The 24,788-nt window shown below is 46.4% G+C and overlaps 1 protein-coding gene across 8 annotated transcripts in view; it reads right to left on the reverse strand.

Annotated features, from left to right (window-relative positions):
* Positions 1-24,788, reverse strand: part of cryzl1 (crystallin, zeta (quinone reductase)-like 1) — a 119,352-nt gene that overhangs the window by 52,274 nt on the left and 42,290 nt on the right. For all 8 annotated transcript variants that reach the window (XM_072513369.1, XM_072513362.1, XM_072513368.1 and 5 more), the window contains 3 exons: positions 17,744-17,788; positions 17,587-17,655; positions 12,629-12,762 (listed from right to left, as the gene is read on the reverse strand). In XM_072513369.1, the coding sequence (XP_072369470.1) occupies positions 12,629-12,762; positions 17,587-17,655; positions 17,744-17,788 (248 nt within the window). The remainder of the gene's footprint in view (positions 1-12,628; positions 12,763-17,586; positions 17,656-17,743; positions 17,789-24,788) is intronic.

The following is a 24,788-nucleotide window of genomic DNA, read 5'->3' on the forward strand; positions in this document are numbered from 1 at the left end:
TTGACATCCAAAAGGCGAGGTGTTGGGCATCTTGAAAAATATTAAGGTAGATAAGTCCAAAGGGCCTGATGGGATCTATCCCAGAATACTGAAGGGGGCTAGAGAGGAAATTGCTGAGACCTTGACAGAAATATTTGGATCCTCACTGTCTTCAGGTGATATCCTGGAGGACTGGAGAATAACCAATGTTGTTCCTTTAAGTAGGGCAGCAAGGATAATCCAGGTAACTACAGGCCGGTGAGCCTTACGTCAGTGGTAGGGAAATTACTGGAGAGAATTCTTCGGTACAGGATCTACTCCCATTTGGAAGCAAATGGACGCATTAGCGAGAGGCATCATGGTTTTGTGAAGGAGAGGTCATGTCTCACTAACTTGATCAGAGTTTTCGAAGAGGTCACAAAGATGATTGATGCAGGTAGGGCAGTGGATGTTGTTTATATGGACTTCAGGAAGGCCTTTGACAAGGTCCCTCATGGCAGACTGGTACAAAAGGTGAAGTCACTCAGGATCAGGGGTGAGCTGGCAAGATTGATACAGAACTGGCTAGATCATTGAAGGCAGAGAGTAGCAATGAAAGGATGCTTTTCTAATTGGAGGGCTGTGACCAGTGGTGTTCCACAGGGATCAGTGCTGGGACCTTTGCTGTTTGTAGTATATATAAATGATTTGGAGTAAAATGTAACTGGTCCGATTAGTAAGTTTGCAGACGACACAAAGGTTAGTGGAATTGCGGATAGCGATAAGGACTGTCAGAGGATACAGCAGGATTTAGATCGTTTGGAGACGTGGGCAGAGAAATGACAGATGGAGTTTAATCAGGACAAATGTGAGGTAATGCATTTTGGAAGGTCTAATGCAGGTCGGGAATATACAGTGAATGGTAGAACCCTCAAGAGCATTGACAGAGAGATCTAGGTGTACAGGTCCACAGTTCACTAAAAGGGGCAACACAGGTGGAGAAGGTAGTCAAGAAGGCATACGGCATGCTTGCCTTCATTGGCCGGGGCATTGAGTATAAGAATTGGCAAGTCATGTTGCAGCTGTATAGAACCTTAGTTAGGCCACACTTGGAGTATAGCGTTCAATTTTGGTTGCCACACTACCAGAAGGATGTGGAGGCTTTAGAGGGTGCAGAGGAGATTTACCAGGATGTTGCCTGGTATGGAGGGCATTAGCTATGAGGAGCGGTTGAATAAACTCGGTTTGTTCTAACTGGAACGACAGAGGTTAAGGGGCGACCTGATAGAGGTCTACAAAATTATGGGGGCATAGACAGAGTGGATAGTCAGAGGCTTTTTCCCAGGGTAGAGGGGCCAATTACTAGGGGGATAGGTTTAAGGTGCGAGGGGAAAGGTTCAGAGGAGATGTACGAGGCAAGTTTTTTTTTTTACACAGAGGGTAGTGGGTGCCTGGAACTCGCTGCCGGAGGAGGTGGTGGAAGCAGGGACGATCGTGACATTTAAGGGACATCTTGACAAATACATGAATAGGATGGGAACAGAGGGATGCGGACTCAGGAAGTGTAGAAGATTTTAGTTTAGACGGGCAGCATGGTCGGCACAGGCCTGGAGGGCCTGTTCCTGTACTGTACTTTTCTTGGTTTGTTCTTTGTACATTTGGAGAGGCAGGGATTAATCAAGAACAGTCAGCATGGCTTTGTTAAGGGGAGGTCATGTCGGACCAACTTGATTAAATTTTTCGAAGAGGTGACCAGGTGTGTAGATGAGGGAACTGCATTTAATGCAGTCTATTTAGACTTCAGCAAAGCTTTTGATAAGGTCCCAGATGGAGACGGATAGTGAAGGTAAGAGCCTGTGGGACCCAAGGAAATGTTCCAAATTGGATCCAGAGTTAAGTGAGTAGCAGGAAGCAGAGGGTGATTGTCAAGGTGTATTTTTCTGACTGGAAGCCTGTGTCCAGTGGGGTCCTGTGGGGATTAGTGTTGGGACCCTTGCTGTTTGTGGTCTATACAAATTATTTAGACATTAATCTAGGACAAAGGTTCGGCACAACATCGTGGGCCGAAGGGCCTGTTCTGTGCTGTATTTTCTATGTTCTATGAATCTAGGAAGGTTGATCAGCAAGTTTGCGGATTATATGAAAATTGGTGGGGTGTCAAAAAGTGAGGAGGGTAGCCTTCAATTACAGGGAGGATATAGACGGGCTGGTCAGATGGGCTGATCAGTGGCAAATAGAATTAAATCCGGATAGTTGTGAGTTGATCCATATGGGCAGGGCAAACAAGGCGAGGGAATACATGATAAATAGCAGGATCTTGGGAAGCACTGAGGATCAGAGTGACCTTGGGGTGTGCATGAACACCAGTTCCTTAAGGTAGCAGAGCAGGTGGATACAACGGTTAAGAAGAAAAATGGTATACTTGCCTTTATTAACAATGGCATAGAGTTTAAGAGCATGGAGGTTATGCTGGAACTGTATAAAGTGTTGGTTAGGCCACAGCTAGAGTATTGTGTGCAGTTCAGAAATCCACATTATAGGAGGGATGTGATAGCACTGGAAAGGGTAAGGAGGAAAGGGTGCAGAGGAGATTTACCAAGATGTCTGTTGCCTGGGCTGGAGAGTTTTAGTTCTGAAAAGAGTTTGGATAGACTGGGTTGTTTTCCTTGGAGCAGAAGAGATTGGGGGGCATGACGGAGATGTATAAAATTATGAGGGCCATAGATGGAGTAGACAGGAAGAAACCTTTCCCCTTGGTCGAGGGATGAATGACCAGTGGGCAGAGGTTTGGGGAAGGAGATTTAGATGGGGTGTGAGGAAAAACCTTTTAGTTTCTTGAAAATATTTTATTGAAGCATTTGTAATTTTCACAATTTAACATGTTGACATTTGTAAAACAACCGCATGGGTCGACCCACAAAATACCCCCTAAAGGAACAACAAACAATAAAACACGTCCCCCACTTCTCCCGTTCTGTCCCCAGTTATCCGTATACCAAGCTCCCTGTCCTCATTTAACATTACCCTGCCTCCTGTTTTCCTCCCCCCACACCTTTTCCCTTTCCCCCCTTACTGCTGACGTTCAATTTTTGTTAAAGAAATCGATGAACGGCCGCCAACTCCGGGCGAATCCCTGTATTGATCCTCTCAGAGCGAACTTGATTTTCTCCAGACTGAGAAACCCTACCATATCGCTGACCCACACTCCTGACTTCGGGGGCTCCGAGTCCCTCCATCCCAGCAAGATCCGTCTCCGGGCCATCAGGGAGGAGAAGGCCAGGATATCGGCCTCCCTCCCCCACTTTGCCCCCGGATCCTTCGACACCCCAAATATTGCCAATTCCGGACTCAGAGTTCCCCTACCTTCCAGGACTTCTGACATAACATCTGCAAATCCCTGCCAGAATTCCCTCAGTTTCGGACATGCCAAAAACATATGAACGTGGTTGGCCGGGCTACCCCCACACCGCCCACATCTGTCCTCCACCTCCTCAAAGAACCTACTCATCCGGGCAGCCATCATGTGGGCCCCGTGGACTACATTGAACAGAATGAAGCCAAGTCTAGCACAGGACGAGGATGAATTTACGCTTTTTAAGGCTTCTCCCACAGTTCAGTTTCCAGCTCCCCTCCTAGCTCCTCTTCCCACTTCCTCTTCACCTCTCTGATAGGGGCTCCTTCCCACCCTAACAATTCCCTGTATATCTCAGAAACCTTCCCACCTCCAACCCCTGTTTTTGACAGTGCTTTATCCCGTGGTCCCCTCAGGGAGAGGGGAGGACAGCTTGGGACCTGCCTCCGTACAAAGGCCCGCACTCGAAGGTACCGAAACCCATTCCCACCCATAGAACATAGAAAATACAGCACAGAACAGGCCCTTCAGCCCACAATGTTGTGCTGAACCTTTGTCCTAGATTAATCATAGATTATCATTGAATTTACAGTGCAGAAGGAGGCCATTCGGCCCTTTGAGTCTGCACCGGCAGATCAAACTCCTCCTCTAATGTCTCCAAGGTCGGAAAGCCTCCTGGATGAATAGATCCCCAAACCTCTCAATCCCTGCCCGCTGCCATACCTTAAAGCCCCCCATCCAGCCCCCCCCGGAACAAACCGGTAATTGTCACAGATCGGTGACCACACTCCAGTCTCATATGCTGCTTCCATTGCCCCCACACACTTAGGGCTGCCACTGCCGCCGGACTTGTAGAGTACCGAGCCAGCGAGAACGGCAGAGGCGCCGTCAGTAAAGCCTCCAAACTACACCACGAGTCCAGTGGTGGCGCGACATTGAAGATCTGGGGGCAGTGGAGGCGACACAGGGGCGAGGTTGGAGCCTCGGTTTGGTCCCCGATTCGGGAGAATCATCGGTTCGTCCCGGGAAGGATGGATAGGGGGTTTCGGAGCTGGCATCGGGCAGGGATTAGAAGAATGGGGGACCTGTTCATCGATGGGACGTTTGCGAGCCTTGGTGCGCTGGAGGAGAAGTTTGGGTTACCCCCGGGAAACGCTTTCAGGTACATGCAAGTGAGGGCGTTTGTGAGGCGGCAGGGGAGGGAATTCCCGCTGCTCCCGGCACAGGGGATTCAGGACAGGGTGATTCCGGGTGTATGGGTTGGAGAAGGCAAAGTTTTGGCGATTTACCAGGAGCTGAAGGAAGAGGAGGAGGCCTCAGTGGAGGAGCTAAAGGGCAAGTGGGAGGAGGAGCTTGGGGAGGAGATAGATGAGGGTCTGTGGGCTGATGCCCCGAGTAGGGTTAATTCTTCCTCCTCTTGCGCCAGGCTCAGCCTAATACAGTTCAAAGTTACTCATAGAGCGCATATGACAGGGGAGAGGTCGAGTAGGTTCTTTAGGGTGGAGGACAGGTGTGGGAGGTGCTCAGGAAGCCCGGCAAATCACGTCCATATGTTCTGGTCATGCCCGACACTGGATGGGTTTTGGAGGGGTTTTGCAAGGACTATGTCCAAGGTGGTGAAAGCCCGGGTCAAGCAGAGCTGGGGGTTGGCATTATTTGGGGTAATGGATGAGCCGGGAGTGCAGGAGGCGAAAGAGGCCGGTATTCTGGCCTTTGCACCCCTGGTAGCCCGGCGGAGGATTTTGCTATTATGGAAAGATGCGAAGCCCCCTAGTGTGGAACCTTGGATCAATGACATGGCAGGGTTCATCAAGCTGGAGAGGATAAAGTTTGCCTTGCGAGGGTCTGTGCAGGGGTTCCTCAGGCGGTGGCAACCGTTCCTAGACTATCTCGCGGAGCGTTAGGAGGAGGTCAGCAGCAGCAGCCCAGGGGCGGGGAGTGGGGGGGGCTTCCCTACTGGTCCTTTTAAATGTCATATGGGGGGTTATTTTATAAGGGGGAAATCCCTTGGGGGTTGTTGAAAATCTGTTGAAAAATTTGACTAAATATATATTTTTTAAAAAGTAAAGCCTCCAAACTCGTACCGTTGCAGGATGTTGCCTCCATCTGCTCCCAAACCGACCCCTCCCCCACTACCACTTCCTGACCATCAATATGTTGGCCGCCCAGTAATAGTTAATAAAACTCGGGAGAGCCAAGCCCCCTTCTCCGTTCCAGGAGTGCCCTGCTCACTCTCGGGGTTTTACCCGCCCATATAAACCTCGATATCGCCGCATTCATACTTCTGAGGAAAAACCTTTTTACCCAGAGGGTGGTGGGAGTTTGGAACTCGCTGCCTAAAAGGATGGTGGAGGCAGAGATCCTCACAGCATTTAAGAAGTACTTAGATGTGCACTTGCGACCCCAAGGCACACAAGGATATGGATTGGGAAATGGATTAGAATAGTTAGGTGTTTGTTTTTGATCGGCACAGCCACGATGGGTTGAATATCCTTTTCTGTGCTCTATGACTCTATATCACTATCAGTAATTAATGCATTCATAATGCATTATGGACTTGTCTGATGTTAATCATTTCATCTGATAACTAAACTTAATCAGCAGCTTCCAGAATCCTTCAATGTTAACCATATCAATGTGCCTATAAGTATCAAGGTTGTCTGCATCAGTCATTGTGAAAATACTGTTGACTATCCCACTCTTGTGCCACATGTTGCATTGTGCTTCAGGCAACACATCATTCACAAGGTTTATTAAAACTGAAGCCATCATGTTAGATCCATGTTAATTGCTGCTGTCAGTTTTTTCTATCTTTCAAATATACAGTAAATGGCACTGTGTTTATACTCTAGGTAATTTCCCCAATAGGAAAAACAGAAACTTAACTATTCGGTGCTAGGGTTCAGTGAGCTTATACAGTAGAAACAAGTGATTAAAGTAGGAGGTTGAAACAAGGGATTTCATTTTTTTTTTTTTTTTTTTTAAACGCAAGAGCTTTTATTTTAAAACAGACCTGAAATCTCAAAATTCTATCCTGTGCACCAATTATTTAATTGATTGTAGCCATTAAATCTGGTTAAGGGACGGTAATTTTTTATTAAAATTGAAATTTGAGATGCTGAAAGGTTTTTGGCCAATTTGTGCAGACACAGTGTGCAATTTATTGTCTAACTTGCATATAGATTCAGTGACTGTAAATTAATAAGTTAATAACATGTTGTAAACAGGTTATTCACTGAACAAGAACTTGAAATAGCAACCACTAAAACAATCAGATAGGTGGGAGACACAGGTAGTGCCTCCCACCCATCCTCCTCCTCTCACCAAAAAAAAGACTGTGGTGATTTGGTGAGGTAAGCTTTTCTTTCCTTTTCCTCTCTCCACCCTTCCACCACCTCTAACCTGCGGGGAGTGTGAAAATCAGGGAAGCTTTTTTTTTGGCTCTGTAATTGTCAAGTGGATAAATGGAAGGGATGGCAGAGAGGGCAATGCAATGTTCCTCCTGCAGGGTGTTCGAGGTGAGGGACCCAGTCAGTGGCCCTGCTGAGTTCACTTGCAGGAAGCGCACCCATCTCCAGCTCCTCAAAGACTGTGTTAAGGAGCTGGATGAACTGAGGATCATTCGGGAGGCAATGTCGGTTATAGATAGAAGCTACAGGGATGTAGTTACTCCCAAGAATGAAGGTAGCTGGGTGACGTTTAAAAGGAGGGGGAAGAAGCAGTCAGTGCAGGGATCCCCTGCGGTTGTTACCCTCAATAACAGGTATACTGTTTTGGATACTGTTGAGGGGGACGACCTACCAGAAGTAAGCCATGGTGACCAGGTCTCTGGAACGGAGTCTGTCCCTGTGGCTCAGAAGGGAAGGGGGAGAGCATTAGTTATTGGAGACTCTATAGTTAGAGGTACAGATAGGTGGCTCTGTGGCAACGTTAGAGGCTCACGGTTGGTGTGTTGCCTCCCTGGTGCCAAGGTCTGTGACGTCTCTGATCGTGTTTTCAGGATCCTTAAGGGGAGGGGGAGCAGCCACAAGTCGTGGTACACATCAGTACCAACGACATAGGTAGGAAAAGGGACGGGGATGTAAAACAGGAATTCAGGGAGCTAGGGTGGAAGCTGAGAGCCAGGACAGACCGTGTTGTCATCTCTGGTTTGCTGCCAGTGCCAGCGAGGTGAGGAACAGGGAGAGAGTGCAGTTAAACACGTTGGCTACAGGGATGGTGGCTACAGGGATGGTGTAGGAAGGAGGGTTCCAGTTACTTGGATAATTGTAGCACATTCTGGGAAAGGTGGGACCTATACAAACAGGATGGGTTACACCTGAACCAGAGGGGCACCAATATCCTGGGAGGGAAATTTGCTACAGCTCTTCGGGTGGGTTTAAACTAATTTGGCAGAGGGATGGGAAACTGATTTGTAGTCCAGGGGATAATGTTGTTGGAGTTCAGGAAGTTGAGGGTAGTGCAGTACTGAGGAAGGTACCAAGGTCACAAGAGTGGACCTGCAGGCAGGAAGGTGGTTTGAAGTGTGTCTACTTCAATGCAAGGAGCATCAGTAATAAGGTTGGTGAGTTTGAAGCATGGATTGGTACCTGGGACTACGATGTTGTGGCCATTATGGAGACGTGGATAGAACAGGGGCAGGAATGGTTGTTAGAGATTCCGGGGTTTAAATGTGTAAGATTAGGGAAGGTGGTAAAAGAGGTGGAGGAGTAGCATTGTTAAAAGGATAGTATAATGGCTGCAGAAAGGCAGCTCGAGGAGGATCTGTTTACTGAGGTAGTGTGGGCTGAAGTTAGAAATAGGAAAGGAGCAGTCACTTTGTTAGGAGTTTTCTATAGGCCCCCAAACAATAGCAGAAATGTGGAGGAAAAGATTGCAATGCAGATTTTGGATAGGTGCGGTAGTCACAGGGTAGTTGTCATGGCTGACTTTACCTTTCCAAATATTGATTGGAACCACTATAATGCGAATAGTTTGGATGGGGCTGTTTTTATCCGTTGTGTGCAGGAGGGCTTCCTCACACAATATATGTGGATAGACCGAGAAGAGCCACATTGGATTTAGTACTGGGTAATAAACCGGTCCAAGTGTTAGATTTGGTTGTGGGAGAGCACTTTGGAGATAGTGACCACAATTCGGTGACTTTCACTAAAGCAATGGAGAGGGATAGGAACATCCGGCAGGGCAAGGTTTATAACTGGGAGAAGGGTAATTACAATGAGATTAGGCAAGAACTGGGGAGCATAAGATGGAAACAGGAACTGTCAGGGATAGGCACAATTGAGATGTGGAGCTTGTTCAAGGAGCAAATACTGTGTGTCCTTGATATGTATGTCCCTGTCAGGCAGGGAGGAAATGGTTGAGTGAGGGAACCATGGTTTACAAAAGTACAAAAGAGGTTGAATGTCTTGTCAAGAGAAAGATGGGGACTTATGCAAGGATGAGAAAACAAGGTTCAGTTAGGGCACTTGAGGGATACAAGATAGCGAGGAAGGAGCTCAAGAAAGGGCTTAGGAGAGCTGGGAGGGGGCATGAGAAGTCCTCGGCAGGTTGGATCAAGGAAAACCCCAAGGCTTTTTACACTTGTATGTGAGGAATAAGAGAATGACCAAGGTGAAGTTAAGGCCGGTCAAGGTCAGTAGTGGGAACGTGTGCATGGAGTCTGAAGATATTGGAGAGGCCTAAATGAATACTTTTCTTCAGTTTTCACAAAGGAGAAGGGCCACGTTGTTGAGGAGAATAGTGTGATACAGGCTGGTAGGCTGGAGGAGGTAGATATTCGGAAGGAAGATGTGTTAGAAATTTTGAGAAGCTTGAGGATAGATACGTCCCCCTGTGCCTGATGGGATATATCCCAGGATTCTTTGGGAGGCGAGGGATGAGATTGCAGAGCCTTTGGCTTTGATCTTTATGTCCTCACTGTCTACAGGAATAGTGCCTGAAGACTGGAGAGAGGCGAATATTGTCCCCTTGTTCAAGAAAGGGAATAGGTCTAACTCTGGGAATTATAGGCCGGTTAGTCTTACTTCGGTCATAGGTAAATTATTGGAAAGGGTCCTGAGGGATAGGATTTATGATCATTTGGAAATATACAGCTTAATCCAGGATAGTCAGCACAGATTTGTGAGGGGAAAGTCTTGCCTCACAAGTTTGATTGTATTCCTTGAGGAGGTAACTAAGTATATAGATGAAGGTAGAGCAGTTGATGTTGTATACATGGATTTTAGGAAGGCGTTTGATAAGGTGCCCCATGGTCGGCTAATGCAGAAAGTAAGGAGGCATGGCATAGAGGGAAATTTGGCCGATTGGATCAGTAACTGGCTATCACATAGAAGACAGAGGGTGGTGGTAGATGGTAAATTTTCATCCTGGAGCCCAGTCACCAGCGGTGTACTGCAGGGATCAGTGCTGGGTCCTCTGCTATTTGTGATTTTTATCAATGACTTGGATGATGGAGTTGAAGGTTGGGTTAGTAAATTTGCTGATGACACCAAGATTAGTGGAGTAGTGGATAATGTGGAGGGATGTTGTAGGCTGCAAAGAGATATTGATAGGATGCAGAGCTGGGCTGAAAAGTGGCAGATGGAGTTTAATCCTGTTAAGTGTGAGGTGATTCATTTTGGTAGGACAAATTTGAATGCGGATTACAGGGTTAACGGCAGGGTTCTGTAGAATGTGGAGGAGCAGAGAGATCTCGGAGTTTATGTCCATAGATCTCTGAAAGTTGCCACCCAAGTTGATAGAGCAGTGAAGAAAGCCTATAGTGTGTTAGCATTTATTAACGGGAGATTGGGCTTAAGAGCCATGAGGTTATGCTGCAACTGTACAAGACCTTGGTTAGACTACATTTGGAGTATTGTGTGCAGTTCTGGTCACCTCATTATAGGAAGAATGTGGAAGCATTGGAAAGGGTGCAAAGGAGATTTACCAGGATGCTGCCTGGATTGGAGGGTAGGTCTTATGAGGAAAGGTTGAGGGAGCTAGGGCTTTTCTCATTGGAGCGAAGGAGGATGAGGTGTGATTTAATTGAGGTGTATAAGATGATGAGAGGGATAGATAGAGTGGACGTTCAGCGACCTTTTTCCTCGGGTGGATGTAGCTGTTACAAGGAGGCATAACTATAAGGTTCATGGTGGAAGATATAGGAGGGATGTCAGAGATAGGTTCTTTACTCAGAGTGGTTAGGGCGTCGGACACTTTAGGAACTTTCAAGCGGTTATTGGATAGGCACATGGAGTGCACTAGAATAATTGGGAATAGGTGGATTTGATCTTAGTTTCAGACTAGTTCGGCACAACATCGTGGGCCAAAGGCCTGTACTGTGCTGTACTGTTCTATGTTCTATATTAAGGGTGCAAAGGTTGAAAGAATTCTTATGTTGGTCTGCAAACAGGAAAAGATCATAAAAGGTTTCCCTCCTGCCCCAAATCAACCCTGCTTAGTGTCCTTCAGCTATAAATTGCTTTTTATTTCTGGGGAGCCAAAACTCTCAGCCAATTATATTGTGATATTATTTAAATCAACAGTCAGATTTGCTGAGTGGATTGGATTGGATTTGTTTATTGTCACGTGTACCGAGGTACAGTGACAAGTATTTTTCTCCGAGCAGCTCAACAGATCATTAAATACATGGGAAGAAAAGGGAAGAAAAGAAAATACATAATAGGGCAACACAACATATACAATGTAACTACAAAAGCACTGGCACCGGATGAAGCATACAGGGTGTAGTGTTAATGAGGTCAGTCCATAAGAGGGTCATTTAGGAGTCTGGTGACAGTGGGGAAGGAGCTGTTTTTGAGTCTGTTCATGCGTGTTCTCAGACTTCTGTATCTCCTGCCCGATGGAAGAAGTTGGAAGAGCGAGTAAGCCGGGTGGGAGGGATCTTTGATTATGCTGCCCACTTTCCCCAGGCAGCGGGAAGTGTAGATGGAGTCAATGGATGGGAGGCAGGTTCATGTGATGGACTGGGCGAGTGGACAGGTTATTGGATCTCCACAGGCTGGATTAGATTAGGCAGCTACAGGGGAACTTCAGTGATGAAAGAGATAAAATAGTCAAGAACAGGGGTAGGGGAGGGGAAGGTGTCGGAAAGTTAAAAGGAGCTGATAGATTGGGAGGGAGCCCCGATCAGAATAGTGAAGCGTAAATGGGACGAAGAGTTGGGTAGGGAGTTGGGGGCTGGGCTGTGGCACTGAGGAGGGTGAATGCATCCTTGTTGTGTGCTAGGCTTAGCCTTATTCAGTTTAAGGTGGTCCACAGGGCCCATATAACTGTGGCCAGGATGAGCAGGTTTTTTGAAGGAGTGGAAGACTTGTGTGGGCGGTGTGCGGGTGGGCCCGCGAATCATGTCCACATGTTTTGGACATGTCAGAAGTCTAGGGGATTCTGGCAGGGGTTTGCCGATGTTATGTCGGAAGTCCTGAAGGGGAAGGTGGTCCCAAGTCCAGAAGTGGCGATCTTCGGAGTGTCAGAAGACCAGGGGATCCAGGGAGCAAGTGAGGCCGATGTCTTGGCCTTTGCCTCCCTAATAGCCCAGAGACGGATATTGCTGGAATGGAGGGACCCCACCCTATCACTTCAATCCCACCTAACCTTTTGGACACTACGGGCAATTTAGCATGGCCAATCCACGTAACATGCACATCTTTGGACTATGGGAGGAAACCGGAGCACCCAGACAAAAAAACAAGCAGAGACGGGGAGAATGTACAAACTTCACACACAGACAGTCACCCAAGGCTGGAATGGAACCCGGGTCCCTGGCAAAAATAGCAAAGGATTGTTAATAAACTGAGAAAACCTTGTCTGAGTATTTGCAAGCTGATTTCAATGGATAACAGGAACTCAATCCTTAAATAAATTAGCAAGAAATAGTGACAAAGTCAAATTATTATAAAATGTTTTATGCTCGAGAATACTAAAACTCACATGGACAGTCTAAATATGCAGTAAAGGAACCATTATGAAGGAACAAAGCAGCTACTGACAGAATCAGACACGTAGCACAGAAGTTGAACACATCAGAAAGGTCAATTCCAGACTGTCCAAAATGGACGACATCTACAGATGACAGAAGAGAATGTAAACATTAAATTGAGAGTTCTCAGGACAATAGATTAGCGAACCAAAAACCCATACAGTGGGATAGCTTTGCGATGCATCATCAGACAACAAGATAATTCTGACTGTCCTATGACCATGTGGTACTAGCAATTAACAAACTTTTTAAGGAAGATAATAAATATGTTAGGATTTGTTAACTGGCAAGGACTAACCAGATCTAACACCTTAACCGAACAGACTTTTAATACATACACTTGCTCCTTCCATCACTAGCACAGTTGTTCCAGCGCTAACATGAGAATGTGTGTGCAAGGCCATGTATGCACGCAATCCATCACGAATAGTTCCTGCAGCATCCATCCAGCTCACATTTTCGGGTTTAGTTACTGCATTTAAAAACAAATACATAAGAGAAATAGCATAAAAATACAGAACAATATCAATAATTTTCTCTTATCCCCATTTGGTCAATGACATATTTGGGGAGGCAGTGGCATGATGGTATTGTCACTGGACTAGTCATGCAGAGACCTAGAGTCATGCTCTGGGGTCCTGGGTTTGAATCCTGCCATGGCAGATGGTGAAATTTGAATTCAATTTTTTTTTTTTTAAATCTGGAATTAAAAAAAAAGTCTAAAGATGACCATGAAACAAACCATTGTTGATTGTTGTAAAAACCCATCTGATCCATGAATGTCCTTTAGGGAAGGAAATCGTTCATCCTTACCTGGTCCGGCCTACACAGCAATGTGGTTGACCCTTCGGGCAGAGGCAGCGATGCCCACATCCCATGAAGGAATAAAACAACATTTTTATAAAAGGAAGTGGAGGTGACTAAAGGCGCTATGAGGTAGGTTTGTAAAGGCTTATGAAGACGGACATTTTACAAAGTCATATATCAGTCTAAGGGAATATGCACAAAGTGATCTACTGGTCTCTTTACATACGTGGAGAGGAAAAGGCATTGGCATAATCTAAATTTTGAGAAGCTTTTCAGGACCTTCCAGAAAAACATGGATTCAAGCTTCAACTTTAAAAGGCACATCATGGGTTAAACGGTTGAAAGGGAACAATTAGTGACAAAACCGTGCATTAAAAAAGGAAACAATTTATCACAGCGCAGATCACCCACAAGTGGTATTTTGGGGTATGAGTGTTGGTGCATTTTTGCCCTATTCAGCTTTTCACAATTTCCACAGCAACGGCCAATCACTGCAGGGCCTCTGGCGATTGTCATAGAAATCAAGGCTATCCAACCAGAAAATGTGCTCAGAGCACACACACACAGAATCTATGCAATTAACTCGATGCGTGAAGGCCTTAATTTAATTGGGAACACTATAGATGTACTGATGGATTACAGCTGCTGAGGTCGCACCCTGAAACTGAAAGAATGGACATGTTCACTTGTTTCCATACTTAGTGAAAAGTCAGACAGATACAGCTTTCATTTTTCACAACAAACTGAATATACCACAACAGTTAGGGTCCTTGTTAGATTCTTCTTCCTTGGAAAATATTTCTAGAATACCAGCGAGTCAACATTTATTCCATTGAGCTCAAAATCATCATAGCTCACAAGCTGGTTGCTCATAGAATTGCTTGTATCCACTTTTTATTTTTTTCTATCAGCATGGGATCGCTCTTCTTTTTGTTTTTTTCCTCTCAATGTTTCAGATAATTCCTCGTGGTAATCTTTGTATAGTTATTTACTACCCTTTACTCTCCTTCCTGCCTCTCTTTCCCTATAATTTTCTCCTGCTCTTTCAAAATGTCTTTTGCACTTTGTGCGACTGTTTCTCTTTCTGAACATAGAACATAGAACATTACAGCGCAGTACAGGCCCTTCAACATCTACATCTTCTCATTATTGGCCTCACATACAGTCACCGTCAAGTAATGAATTATTCCACATTTGTTGTTTGCTCTTGGATAATGAATTATTCCACAGCTGAAAGATTATCCCACATTCACCACTAGATCATTAATTTCTCCTTGTTCCTCAGCTCTTCTTATAGCTGTGACCTTCAGCTGGCAGGTGGTGCCTTTCACTTTTTTGGTCTTCAATGTATCAACATGAAATGAAAATGAAAATCGCTTATTGTCACAAGTAGGCTTCAATGAAGTTACTGTGAAAAGCCCCTAGTCGCCACATTTCGGCACCTGTTCGGGGAGGCTGGTATGGGAATTGAACAGTGTTGCTGGCCTGCCAAGTATGTAGAGTTTGTTAAATCCTTCAATCAGAACAACCAGACAGACTGATCTATTTGTTGACATTTAAACAGCTATAAAAAAGATATGGGCCTGAATTTTTTGTCCATCAGGCACGCACACTTAGTGGGCCCAGAAGCGGGCGCAAAACACGCTTCTGTCCATGGTTAGATCCTGAACGCGATTTCATGCTGGCCAGCCAATTAACAGACAGGCAATGGGGAACGCGCGCGCTCAGCGTTGCCAGGGATGGCGGTAAGAAGGTGATGATGAAGAAAAAGGGGGGGTGCAGGCTAGTGCTTCTAATGTGCTCCCTCCGGGAAACAACTGCTGCGGAGCGGACTCGGGCAGCTGCAGGTCAGTACAAATAAATTACAATGGAAAAATTATCCAAAGAGTGTCTAGGCAGCATGTTCAGACCCAGCCTCAGTCCCAGATTTTTCTTTGATTTTATTTCAGACCAGACAGTGCATCTCGTCCTGGGCGAGGTGGCAGCTGAAGCGTAAAGGCTGCCTGGCCAATTGGCCGGCCCGCGAACCGTTAAAGTAGATGGGACACACAAAATTACTAATTGGCCTCTTAATGGGTGAAATTGCTTACTTGTTGGCGGGCACGCTTCAGACTCTCCCGTGCACCCGCCAACCAAAGTATTGCGCGTGTGCGTTGGGAACCACAACTGACATCTTATTGCGCGATTTCACACACTTCTGGGTGGGGCACAGCCCTCCCGAATAATGTAAAATTCTGGCCATTGAGACTTAATAAACGGGTTTCTATATCTTTAAAATAGTGTGTATACATTCTTGCCACATGTTTGTTTTTATTAGTTCATGGGAGTGGGCATCGCAGGCTGTGCCAGCATTTATTGCCCATCTCTAATTGCCCTTGAGGAGCAGTTAAGAGTCAACCACATTGCTGTGGATCTGGAGTCACATACAGGCCAGACCAGATAAGGACAGCAGATTTCCTTCTCTAAAGGACATTAGTGAACCAGATGGGTTTTCCGACAATCGTTTCATGGTCATCAGTATCTCTGGCAGCAGCGCACCCCTCCCCGATGAACTCAATGCATTCTATGCTCGGTTCGAGCAGGTAACCAACAATCCGCTGTCGAGTGCCCCAGCAGCCCATAATTCACCCATACCCACCATCACAGCTTCCGAAGTCAGATCGGCCTTCCTGAAAGTGAACCCACAGAAGGCGACGGGCCCGGACGGGATCCCTAGTCGTGCACTCAGAGCCTGCGCGGACCAGCTGATAGAGGTATTCGCGGACATCTTTAACCTGTCCCTACTCCACTCCGAGGTCCCCACCTGCTTCATGAAGACCACCATCATACCGGTACCAAAGAAGAACCAGGCAACGTGCCTCAATGACTACCGACCAGTGGCCCTGACTCCAGTCGTAATGAAGTGCTTCGAGAGGTTGATCATGAAGCGCATCACCTCCATACTCCCAGAACGCCTTGATCCACTGCACTTCGCATACCGCTGCAACCGGTCCACATCAGATACCATTTCCCTGGCCCTACACTCATCCCTAGAGCATCTCGAAAACAAGGACTCCTACATCAGACTCCCATTTATTGACTTCAGCTCCACCTTCAACACCATAATCCCAGCCAAGCTCATATCAAAGCTCCAAAACCTAGGACTTGGCTCACACTCTGCAACTGGATTTTCGATTTTCTGACCAACAGACCACATGCAGTAAGAATGAACAACAACACCTCCTCCACAATAGTCCTCAACACCGGCGCCCCGCAAGGCTGCATACTTAGCCCCCTACTCTACTCCCTGTACACACACGACTGCGTGGCAAAACTTGGTTCCAACTCCATCAACAAGTTTGCTGACGATACGACCATAGTGGGCTGGATCTCGAATAACGACGAGTCCGAATACAGGAGGGAGATAGAGAATCTAGTGGAGTGGTGTAGTGACAACAATCTCTCCCTCAATGCCATCACAACTAAAGAGTTGGTAATTGACTTCAGGAAGCAAAGTACTGTACACACCCCTGTCAGCATCAACGGGGCCGAGGTAGAGATGGTTAGCAGTTTCAAGTTCATAGGGGTGCACATCTCCAAAAATCTGTCCTGGTCCACCCACGTCGACGCTACCACCAAGAAAGCACAACAGCGCCTATACTTCCTCAGGAAACTAAGGAAATTCAGCATGTCCACATTAACCCTTACCAACTTTTACAGATGCACCACAGAAAGCATCCTATCGGGCTGCATCACAGCCTGGTATGGCAACTGCTCGGCCCAAGACCGCAAGAAATTTCAGAGAGTCGTGAACACCGCCCAGTCCATCACACGAACCTGCCTCCCATCCATTGACTCCATCTACACCTCCCGCTGCCTGGGGAAAGCGGGCAGCATAATCAAAGATCCCTCCCACCCGGCTTGCTCACTCTTCCAACTTCTTCCATCGGGCAGGAGATACAGAAGTCTGAGAACACGCACGAACAGACTCAAAAACAGCTTCTTCCCTATTGTCACCAGACTCCTAAATGACCCTCTTATGGACTGATTTCATTAACACTACACCCTGTATGCTTCATCCGATGCCAGTGCTTATGTAGTTACATTGTATATGTTGTGTTGCCCTATTATGTATTTTCTTTTATTCCCTTTTCTTCTCATGTACTTAATGATCTGTTGAGCTGCTCACAGAAAAATACTTTTCACTGTACCTCGGTACACGTGACAATAAACAAATCCAATCCAATCCAATCACAAGACTTTTAATTCTAGATTTTTAACTGAATTCAAATTTCACCATCTGTAGTAGTGGGAATTGAACTTGGGACCCCAGAGCAGTACTCTGGGTCTGAGTTACTAGTCTACTGACAGTACCACAACGTCACTGCCTCCCCGTTTCCCCCACAAGAGCCAAAGTAAGACTTATTTCTTACATGGTTTTGGATAAAGTAAGGAAGACAACTACAGATATAACAAAGCATGCGTATCACATCATTGCAGTTAAACATACCAAGATTGTGCTCATGAACCAGCAGAGTATTGGAGAGTCCAGATTCTTTACAATCCAAAGGCAGAATACCTGTGAGATAGGCAGCACAATGACCACATTAGCATGTCAATTTAAAAAGAACATTTGAAGAAATGTCAAATGTATTGGCTTTACTTACCTACAACTTCATCATTCGGCTTAAAGAAGCTCACTTTTGGCCCAACTGAAGAAGTAAATTAAGACCATCATGGTATATGTTTCAAACAAATTAGCGTGCGCTACCACAATTTAGTCTATTCACATTTCATAGAATCATAGAATTTACAGTGCAGAATGAGGCCATTTGGTCCATCGAGTCTGCACGTCCCTTGGAAAGAGCACTCTACCCAAGCCCACACCTCCACCCTATCCTCATAACACAGTGACCCCACCTAATCTTTTTTGGACACCAAGGACAATTTAGCAAGGCCAATCCACCTGACCTGCACATCTTTGGACTGTGGGAGGAAACCGGAGCACCCGGAGGAAACCCACGCACACACGGGGAGAACGTGCAGACTCTGCACAGACAGTGACCCAAGCCAGAAATCGAACCTGGGACCCTGGAGCTGTGAAGCAACTTGCTAACCACTGTGCTAACGTGTCACCACATTTGTAAATATTTAATAAATCTCACAATCAAGAAATCTTCAAAATCAAATGGTTTAAAAGAATAGCATTTTCATCTTTACTTCTTCATCTCATTTATCTAGCTATAAAAACAACAATGGATGCAATTTTGATCCTCATCCTGTGCGGAGTTAACTAATGTAAACCAGGCTAGTGGTAGGTTGCTAATATTGGCCTCAACACCTTGGGTTAGAGAAGAATTCAAATCAACCAATGTTCCAACTTTCAATAACCATACAGTATCACAGAGTGAGTGTCTGGATGTTGCATGAGAACTGGTTATACTTGGTTGTGGTATCCTTGTGAAAGAATAAACTACCAGCGTGCAATTTCAAAGATTACACTTGAGTAATGGCTATTTTGACAAAGACCTGGAGGGTCTCTGGTTACTGTTGTGATCACAGCAAAGAGCAAGGTCTTTTGCAGAAGACAGGGAGAAAAATAACAAAATCTTGCCACCCTTTTCATTTTGCTTTCTGCTGATTTTTATTTTTGTTAAATAGTACTGGTGATTGTTGGGAACATCAATGTTAGAAAAGATAAAATAATGATTCGGAGGTTCTCTCTGACAACACAAAAAGGGGGAGAATTGACATACACAGCACTGAAGAACTTTGGGTTAATACTGATACCAATTATTTTTTTAAAATAAATTTAGAGTACCCAATTCATTTTTTCCAATTAAGGGGCAATTTTGAGCATGGCCAATCCACCTACCCTGCACATCTTTGGGTTATGGGGGCGAAACCCACGTAAACACGGGGAATGTGCAAACCCCGCATGGACAGTGACCCCGGGCCGGGATCGAACCTGGGACCTCGGCGCCGTGAGGCAGCAGTGCTAACCACTACATCACCTTACTGCCCCTAGTACTGATACCACTTCAACTCTCTTTAGGAAGGGCAGGTGTGAGAAGGAAAAGATGGTGGGTAGCTGTTCCAATAGGAGAGGAAATAAGTACAGTTCTCAGTGACAATCTAAGCTCAGTGGATATATCGTCAATTTGGGTGGAAGTGAGGATTTCGAGTCGTTTTGAGTGCAAGTGACAAATGCCAAAGAAGAGGGTGGTAGGGGTATTGTATAGACCCCTGGAAAGTAGCCACACTGTAGGAAACAGTTTAAAATCAATAACAAGTGCGTGTAAAAAGAGCACAAGCACAACTTTAATTTTCATATAGATTGGGCGAATGAAAATGGAAATGGCAGCCGAGGGAATTAATTCATTGAGTGCATTCAGGATGGTTTCTTGGAGCAATACGTTATGGAGCAAACTAGAGATCAGAATATTTTGGGAATATGTGATGGGAAAAGTTTAATAAATTATCTCAAGGTTAAGGATCCCTAAGGAGTAGTGATCACGGTATGATAGAATTTAGCATTCACCTTCTCGGGTTACAAGCTCAACCTGAGCAAGAGTCAAGTCTTCCCTTTGAACCTGAAAGAGGGAGGGGCAGAGCTGACTGGACTACCATTCAAACAAGCCCAAAGTAAATTTCGCTATCTGGGGATACAGATTGCCCACGACTAGACACGGATCCACAAGTGGAACCTGGCCAGTCTGGCACAGGAAGTAAAAAAGGACCTACAGAGATGGGACACACTCCTGCTCTCCCTAGCAGGGACAGTGCAGACGATCAAGATGAACATGCTGCCCAAGTTCTTCTTCCTGTTCAGAACTATACCGATCTAAACCTCAAGATCTTCTTTAACTCAGTCGACAAAATGATTATGGAGTTTGTGTGGGGGTTGGAGGAAGAGAACCCAAGGATCCTCAAAAAGGTCCTATAAAGAAAAAGAAACATGGGGGGCCTGGCCCTCCCAAACCTACAATACTACCACTGGGCAGCCACTGCAGAAACAGTGAGGGGATGGGTGAAAGAACTGGAAACAGAATGGGCAAGGGTGGAGGAGAGCTCTTGTACAGGGACGCCCCTGCGGGCCATCGCCATGGTTGTTCTCCCTTTCCCACCAGCCAAATACTCAACAATCCCAGTAGTGGAAGCCACACTCCGAACCCGGAATCAAATGAGGCTGCACTTGGGCTTAACCAAAATGTCCACTATAGTCCCTATCTGCAGCAACCACAGGTTCACGCCAGCCTTGCAAGAAGCCGCCTTTAGGAGGTGGAGACAGGATGGGAGGACGCTTACTGGTCGGGGCTTTTATACAGAGGACAGGTTAGCGACCTTTAAGGAACTGTTAGAATAACTACAACTACCCAACGGGAACAAACTGCGACACCTATAGGTAAAGAACTTCCTCCTCAAGGAGACAGCAACATACCCACAGACCGCGAGACACAATGTTAGAGGAACTACTGGACACTGGCAACCTGGGAGGGAACTGCAGGAATCTGTATTAGAAAGGACACACTTCCCATTGGATGAAACATGGGAAAAGTGGGAAGATTAAGGTAGGGACTCTGGAGCAAAGCACTGAACAGGGCCAACTCCACCTCCACTTGTGGTGGTGCACAGAGCACACCTAACAAGAACCCGAATGAGCTGTTTTTTCCCCGGAGGTGGAGGACAAGTATGAACGGTGTCAGGAAGGCTTGGCCAACCACACCTACATATTTTGGGCATGTTGCAGACTCATCTGGTTCTGGACAGCCTTCTTTGAAGCAATGCCCAAGGTTGTGGGGATGAGGATGGAGCCAAGCCTGAAATTGGCAGTCTTTGTGGTATCAAACCAACCAGAACTATTTGCGGGGAAGGGGGCCAAAGCCATTGCCTTTGCTTCCCTAATTGCTCGCTGAAATCAGCAGCACGATCCAAAGCTGCAGACTGGCTGGTAGACCTGTCGGAATTTGTCCACTGGAGAAAATCAAATTTGCCATCCATGTGCCAGAGGTTGGCTTCCACAAAGCGTTGTTCTAGAGCCTGTTTAAAGCCCAAAGAGCCAATATAGCGAGGAGGAGGTTGGGGCTACACAGGAGCCATCAAGACACCAGGAAACAGGCAAGGGGAGAGGGAAGGCAGTGGGGGAAGCCAGGGAGAGGGGTGAGGGGGTTGGGAACAACCAGAATAGACAACAGGGGGCAAAGAACAGGGCCACAAATAAGGGTCCTCCGTCAAGGATGAAGGGCCCCAGCGAAAAATGGGGGCCAGCCAAGGATACCAACACCCCACCTCCCCAGGTGGAAACGCCCATGCCAACTGGGGAACAAACAAAACTATCTCCAGGACCCAGAACCTGGCCAGGGTGGGCCCAAGCAAAGTAAACAAAATAGAAAAGACCCCAAAGAAACACCTAAAGCATGGGGAGGGGAGCTGTACATATGTAAATAGATGACAATTACTTCTTGTAAAATATGCATTCCAATAAAATGTCTTAAAATAACAAAAGGGGTGTGGGGATCTAAGGATGTGGAGTTATGGGGGCTAATTCCAATGTTGAACCATTGTAAATTGTATCTGATCCCCATAGGTTATTGTGTAGTGCATACAATGAAAAACTTCAATTCGGCAAACTAATGGGGTTAAAGGCTGACAAGTCCCCTGGATCTGGTGGTTCATGCACCAGGATCTTAAAGGAGGTAGCTACAGAGATTATGGATGCTTTGGTAGTCATTTTCAAAAAATCATTGGTTTCTGGAACTGTGCCAAAGGATTGGAAAACTGCCAATATGATATCCTTGTTCAAAAAGGGAAGGAGACAAGATTCAGTAAAATACAGACCAGTTCGCCGAACTTCAGTTATTGGAAAAATATTAGGATCGATTATTAAGGAGAGAATCAGGTTAAAGTCCAACAGGTTTGTTTGGAGTCACTAGCTTTCGGAGGGAAAGACCTGAAGCCTGTCCAAGATGGCGACCAATGACAGGGTTCAGGTCTTTCCCTCCGAAAGCTAGTGACTCCAAACAAACCTGACGGACTTTAACCTGGTGTTGTAAGGCTTCTTACTGTGCCCACCCCAGTCCAACACCGGCATTTCCACATTAAGGAGAGAATAACAGTGCATTTGGAAATCATAATCTGATCAAGCAGAATCAGCATGGTTTCATAAGGGAAAATCATGTTGACAAATTTACTCGAGTTCTCAGAGGAGGCATCAGCCAAATTCGATAGAGGAGAACTAATTGATGTGGTACATTATGATTTTCAAAAGGCATTGATAAGGCGCCACTCAAAAGGCTACTACACAAGATAGGAACTCTGTGTTTGAGGTAATATCCTGACATGGATAGAGGATTGGCTAACTAACAGGAAGCAGCGAGTAGCATAAGGTAGTCTTTCTCATGTCGGAGGGCAGTATAATAATCTTTATTAGTGTCACAAGTAGGCTTACACTGCAATGAAGTTACTGTGAAAATCTCCTAGTCGCCACACTACGGCGCCTCTACACGGTGAGAGAATTCAGAAGGTCCAATTCACCTAACAAGCACGTCTTTCAGGACTTGTGGGAGGACACTGGAGCACCCGGAGGAAACCCACGCAGACACAGGGAGAACATGCAGACTCTGCACAGACAGTGACCCATGGTTGGAATTGAATCCAGCGCTATGAGGCAGCAGCATTAACCACTGTGCTACCGTGTAGTCCTCTTTCACACAGAAGAGCAGAAGACTGGAAACTAGGGAGGGAGATCAAGATTGAGACTGAACCAGGAGTAGAAGTCTCATGTATACCTCCTGTCCAGTCAGTCCCAGCTCCCAAATTGTCACCCAATCTTGCATATGAACGAATCTACTACTTTCTGCAAAGCTAAAACTGATGGTTGCTATAATTGGATACTAAAAATGACCAAATTAAATACAGTAGTTTAACTGTTTAAAAATAATCTGCTTCCATTTAGAGGAACCGTAAAATCATTTAAAAACAGATGCACAGAGTAGGGAGGAGACAATCCAGCATTGCTGTGGAACCATCCCTTACTGATGAGTTTTCCAGATTTTGAGTTGTCAGAAATGTTCCAGCCTCCCCCGGGTCACTGTCCGTGTGGAGTTTGCACATTCTCCCCGTGTCTGCGTGATCTCACCCACACAACCCAAAGATGTGGCGGGTAGGTGGATTGGCCACCCTAAATTGCCCCTTGATTGGAAAAAAAAAAGAATTGGATACTTTCTTTAAAAAAAAAAAAGAAATATTCAAATCTCGTACTTGGAAGCTGTAATACCTTTCTTCATTCTTCAGCTGGTTTAGGTAGCTATTTGTTAAAAAAGGAAAACTTTCTTCCGGTCATGGACGAGCAATTACACTTCTTCCAAAACAAACCTTGCCTGTCAGTTTTGCCAATTCCAATTGGAAGAAAATTCTTGACTTTGATAATAAATAACTGCTAAAATTTATTTCAATCTTTTCCAACAAGAATGAGATTATGAAAAATGTTGAGGTTGTCAGCATTCAGAAATAAAGAGCTGTTATCAGCAACAATCGTATGTCGTTTAAAACCCAACTTGGGCACCACGGTGGTGCAGTGGGTAGCACTGCAGTCTCACAACGCCGAAGTCCCAGGTTCGATCCCGGCTCTGCGTCAGTGGGGCAAGATCAAAAATGATAAAATCTTAAGGTGGAGGATCGAGCTCTCCACCTACAATTACGAGATTTTGTATCGCCCCGGGAAGCACAACGAGCCCCCCGATGACCTATCCCGAGGTACATGTGCCAGCGCACAAGTGGACCGACTCATGGCCCTACACGACAGTCTCTGTCGCCCGGGGGTCACCCGGTTCTTTCACTTCATAAAGGCCCGCAACCTGCCCTACTCCATTGCGGAGGTCAGGACTGTCACCAGAGACTGCCAGGTCTGCGCGGAGTGCAAACCGCACTTCTACCGGCCAGACCGAGTGCACCTGGTGAAGGCCTCCCTCCCCTTTGAACGCCTCAGCATGGACTTCAAAGGGCCCCTCCCCTCCACCGACCGAAACACGTACTTCCAAAACGTGGTCGATGAATACTCCAGATTTCCCTTCGCCATCTGATAGGACTTCTGCCACGGTCATTAAAGCGCTCAACAGCATCTTCGCCCTGTTCGGTTTCCCCGCTAAAGTCCACAGCGGCCGGGGATCCTCCTTTATGAGCGATGAGCTGCGTCAGTTCCTGCTCAGCAAGGGACGACCAGCTACAACCGCTGGGGGAACGGGCAGGTGGAGAGGGAGAACGGGACGGTCTGGAAGGCCGTCCTGCTGGCCCTACGGTCTAAAAATCTCCCGGTCTCCCGCTGGCAGAATGTCCTCCCCGACGCGCTCCATTCCATCCGATCACTACTCTGCACTGCAACTAATGAAACCCCCCCATGAACGTCTCCTTGCCTTCCCCAGGAAGTCCACCTCCGGAGTTTTGCTCCCAACATGCCTGGCAGCTCCTGGACCCGTCCTCCTCCGCAAACAAGTGCGGAGCCACAAGATGGACCCGTTGGTCGAAAGAATCCAACTACTGCACGCGAACCCGCAGTACGCCTACCTGGAACACCCCGACGGGCGCCAGGTCACAGTCTCCCTCCGGGACCTGGCACCAGCTGGATCCCCACCCACGGCCCACCACCCGACACCCCCCTCTCCCCCCCCCCCCCCCTCAGATTGCCCCGGCCACTCACCCTCCCCCCAGCACACC

The sequence above is a fragment of the Scyliorhinus torazame genome, chromosome 8 (genome assembly GCF_047496885.1).
Source record: "Scyliorhinus torazame isolate Kashiwa2021f chromosome 8, sScyTor2.1, whole genome shotgun sequence".
Classification (NCBI taxonomy): Eukaryota; Metazoa; Chordata; class Chondrichthyes; order Carcharhiniformes; family Scyliorhinidae; genus Scyliorhinus; species Scyliorhinus torazame.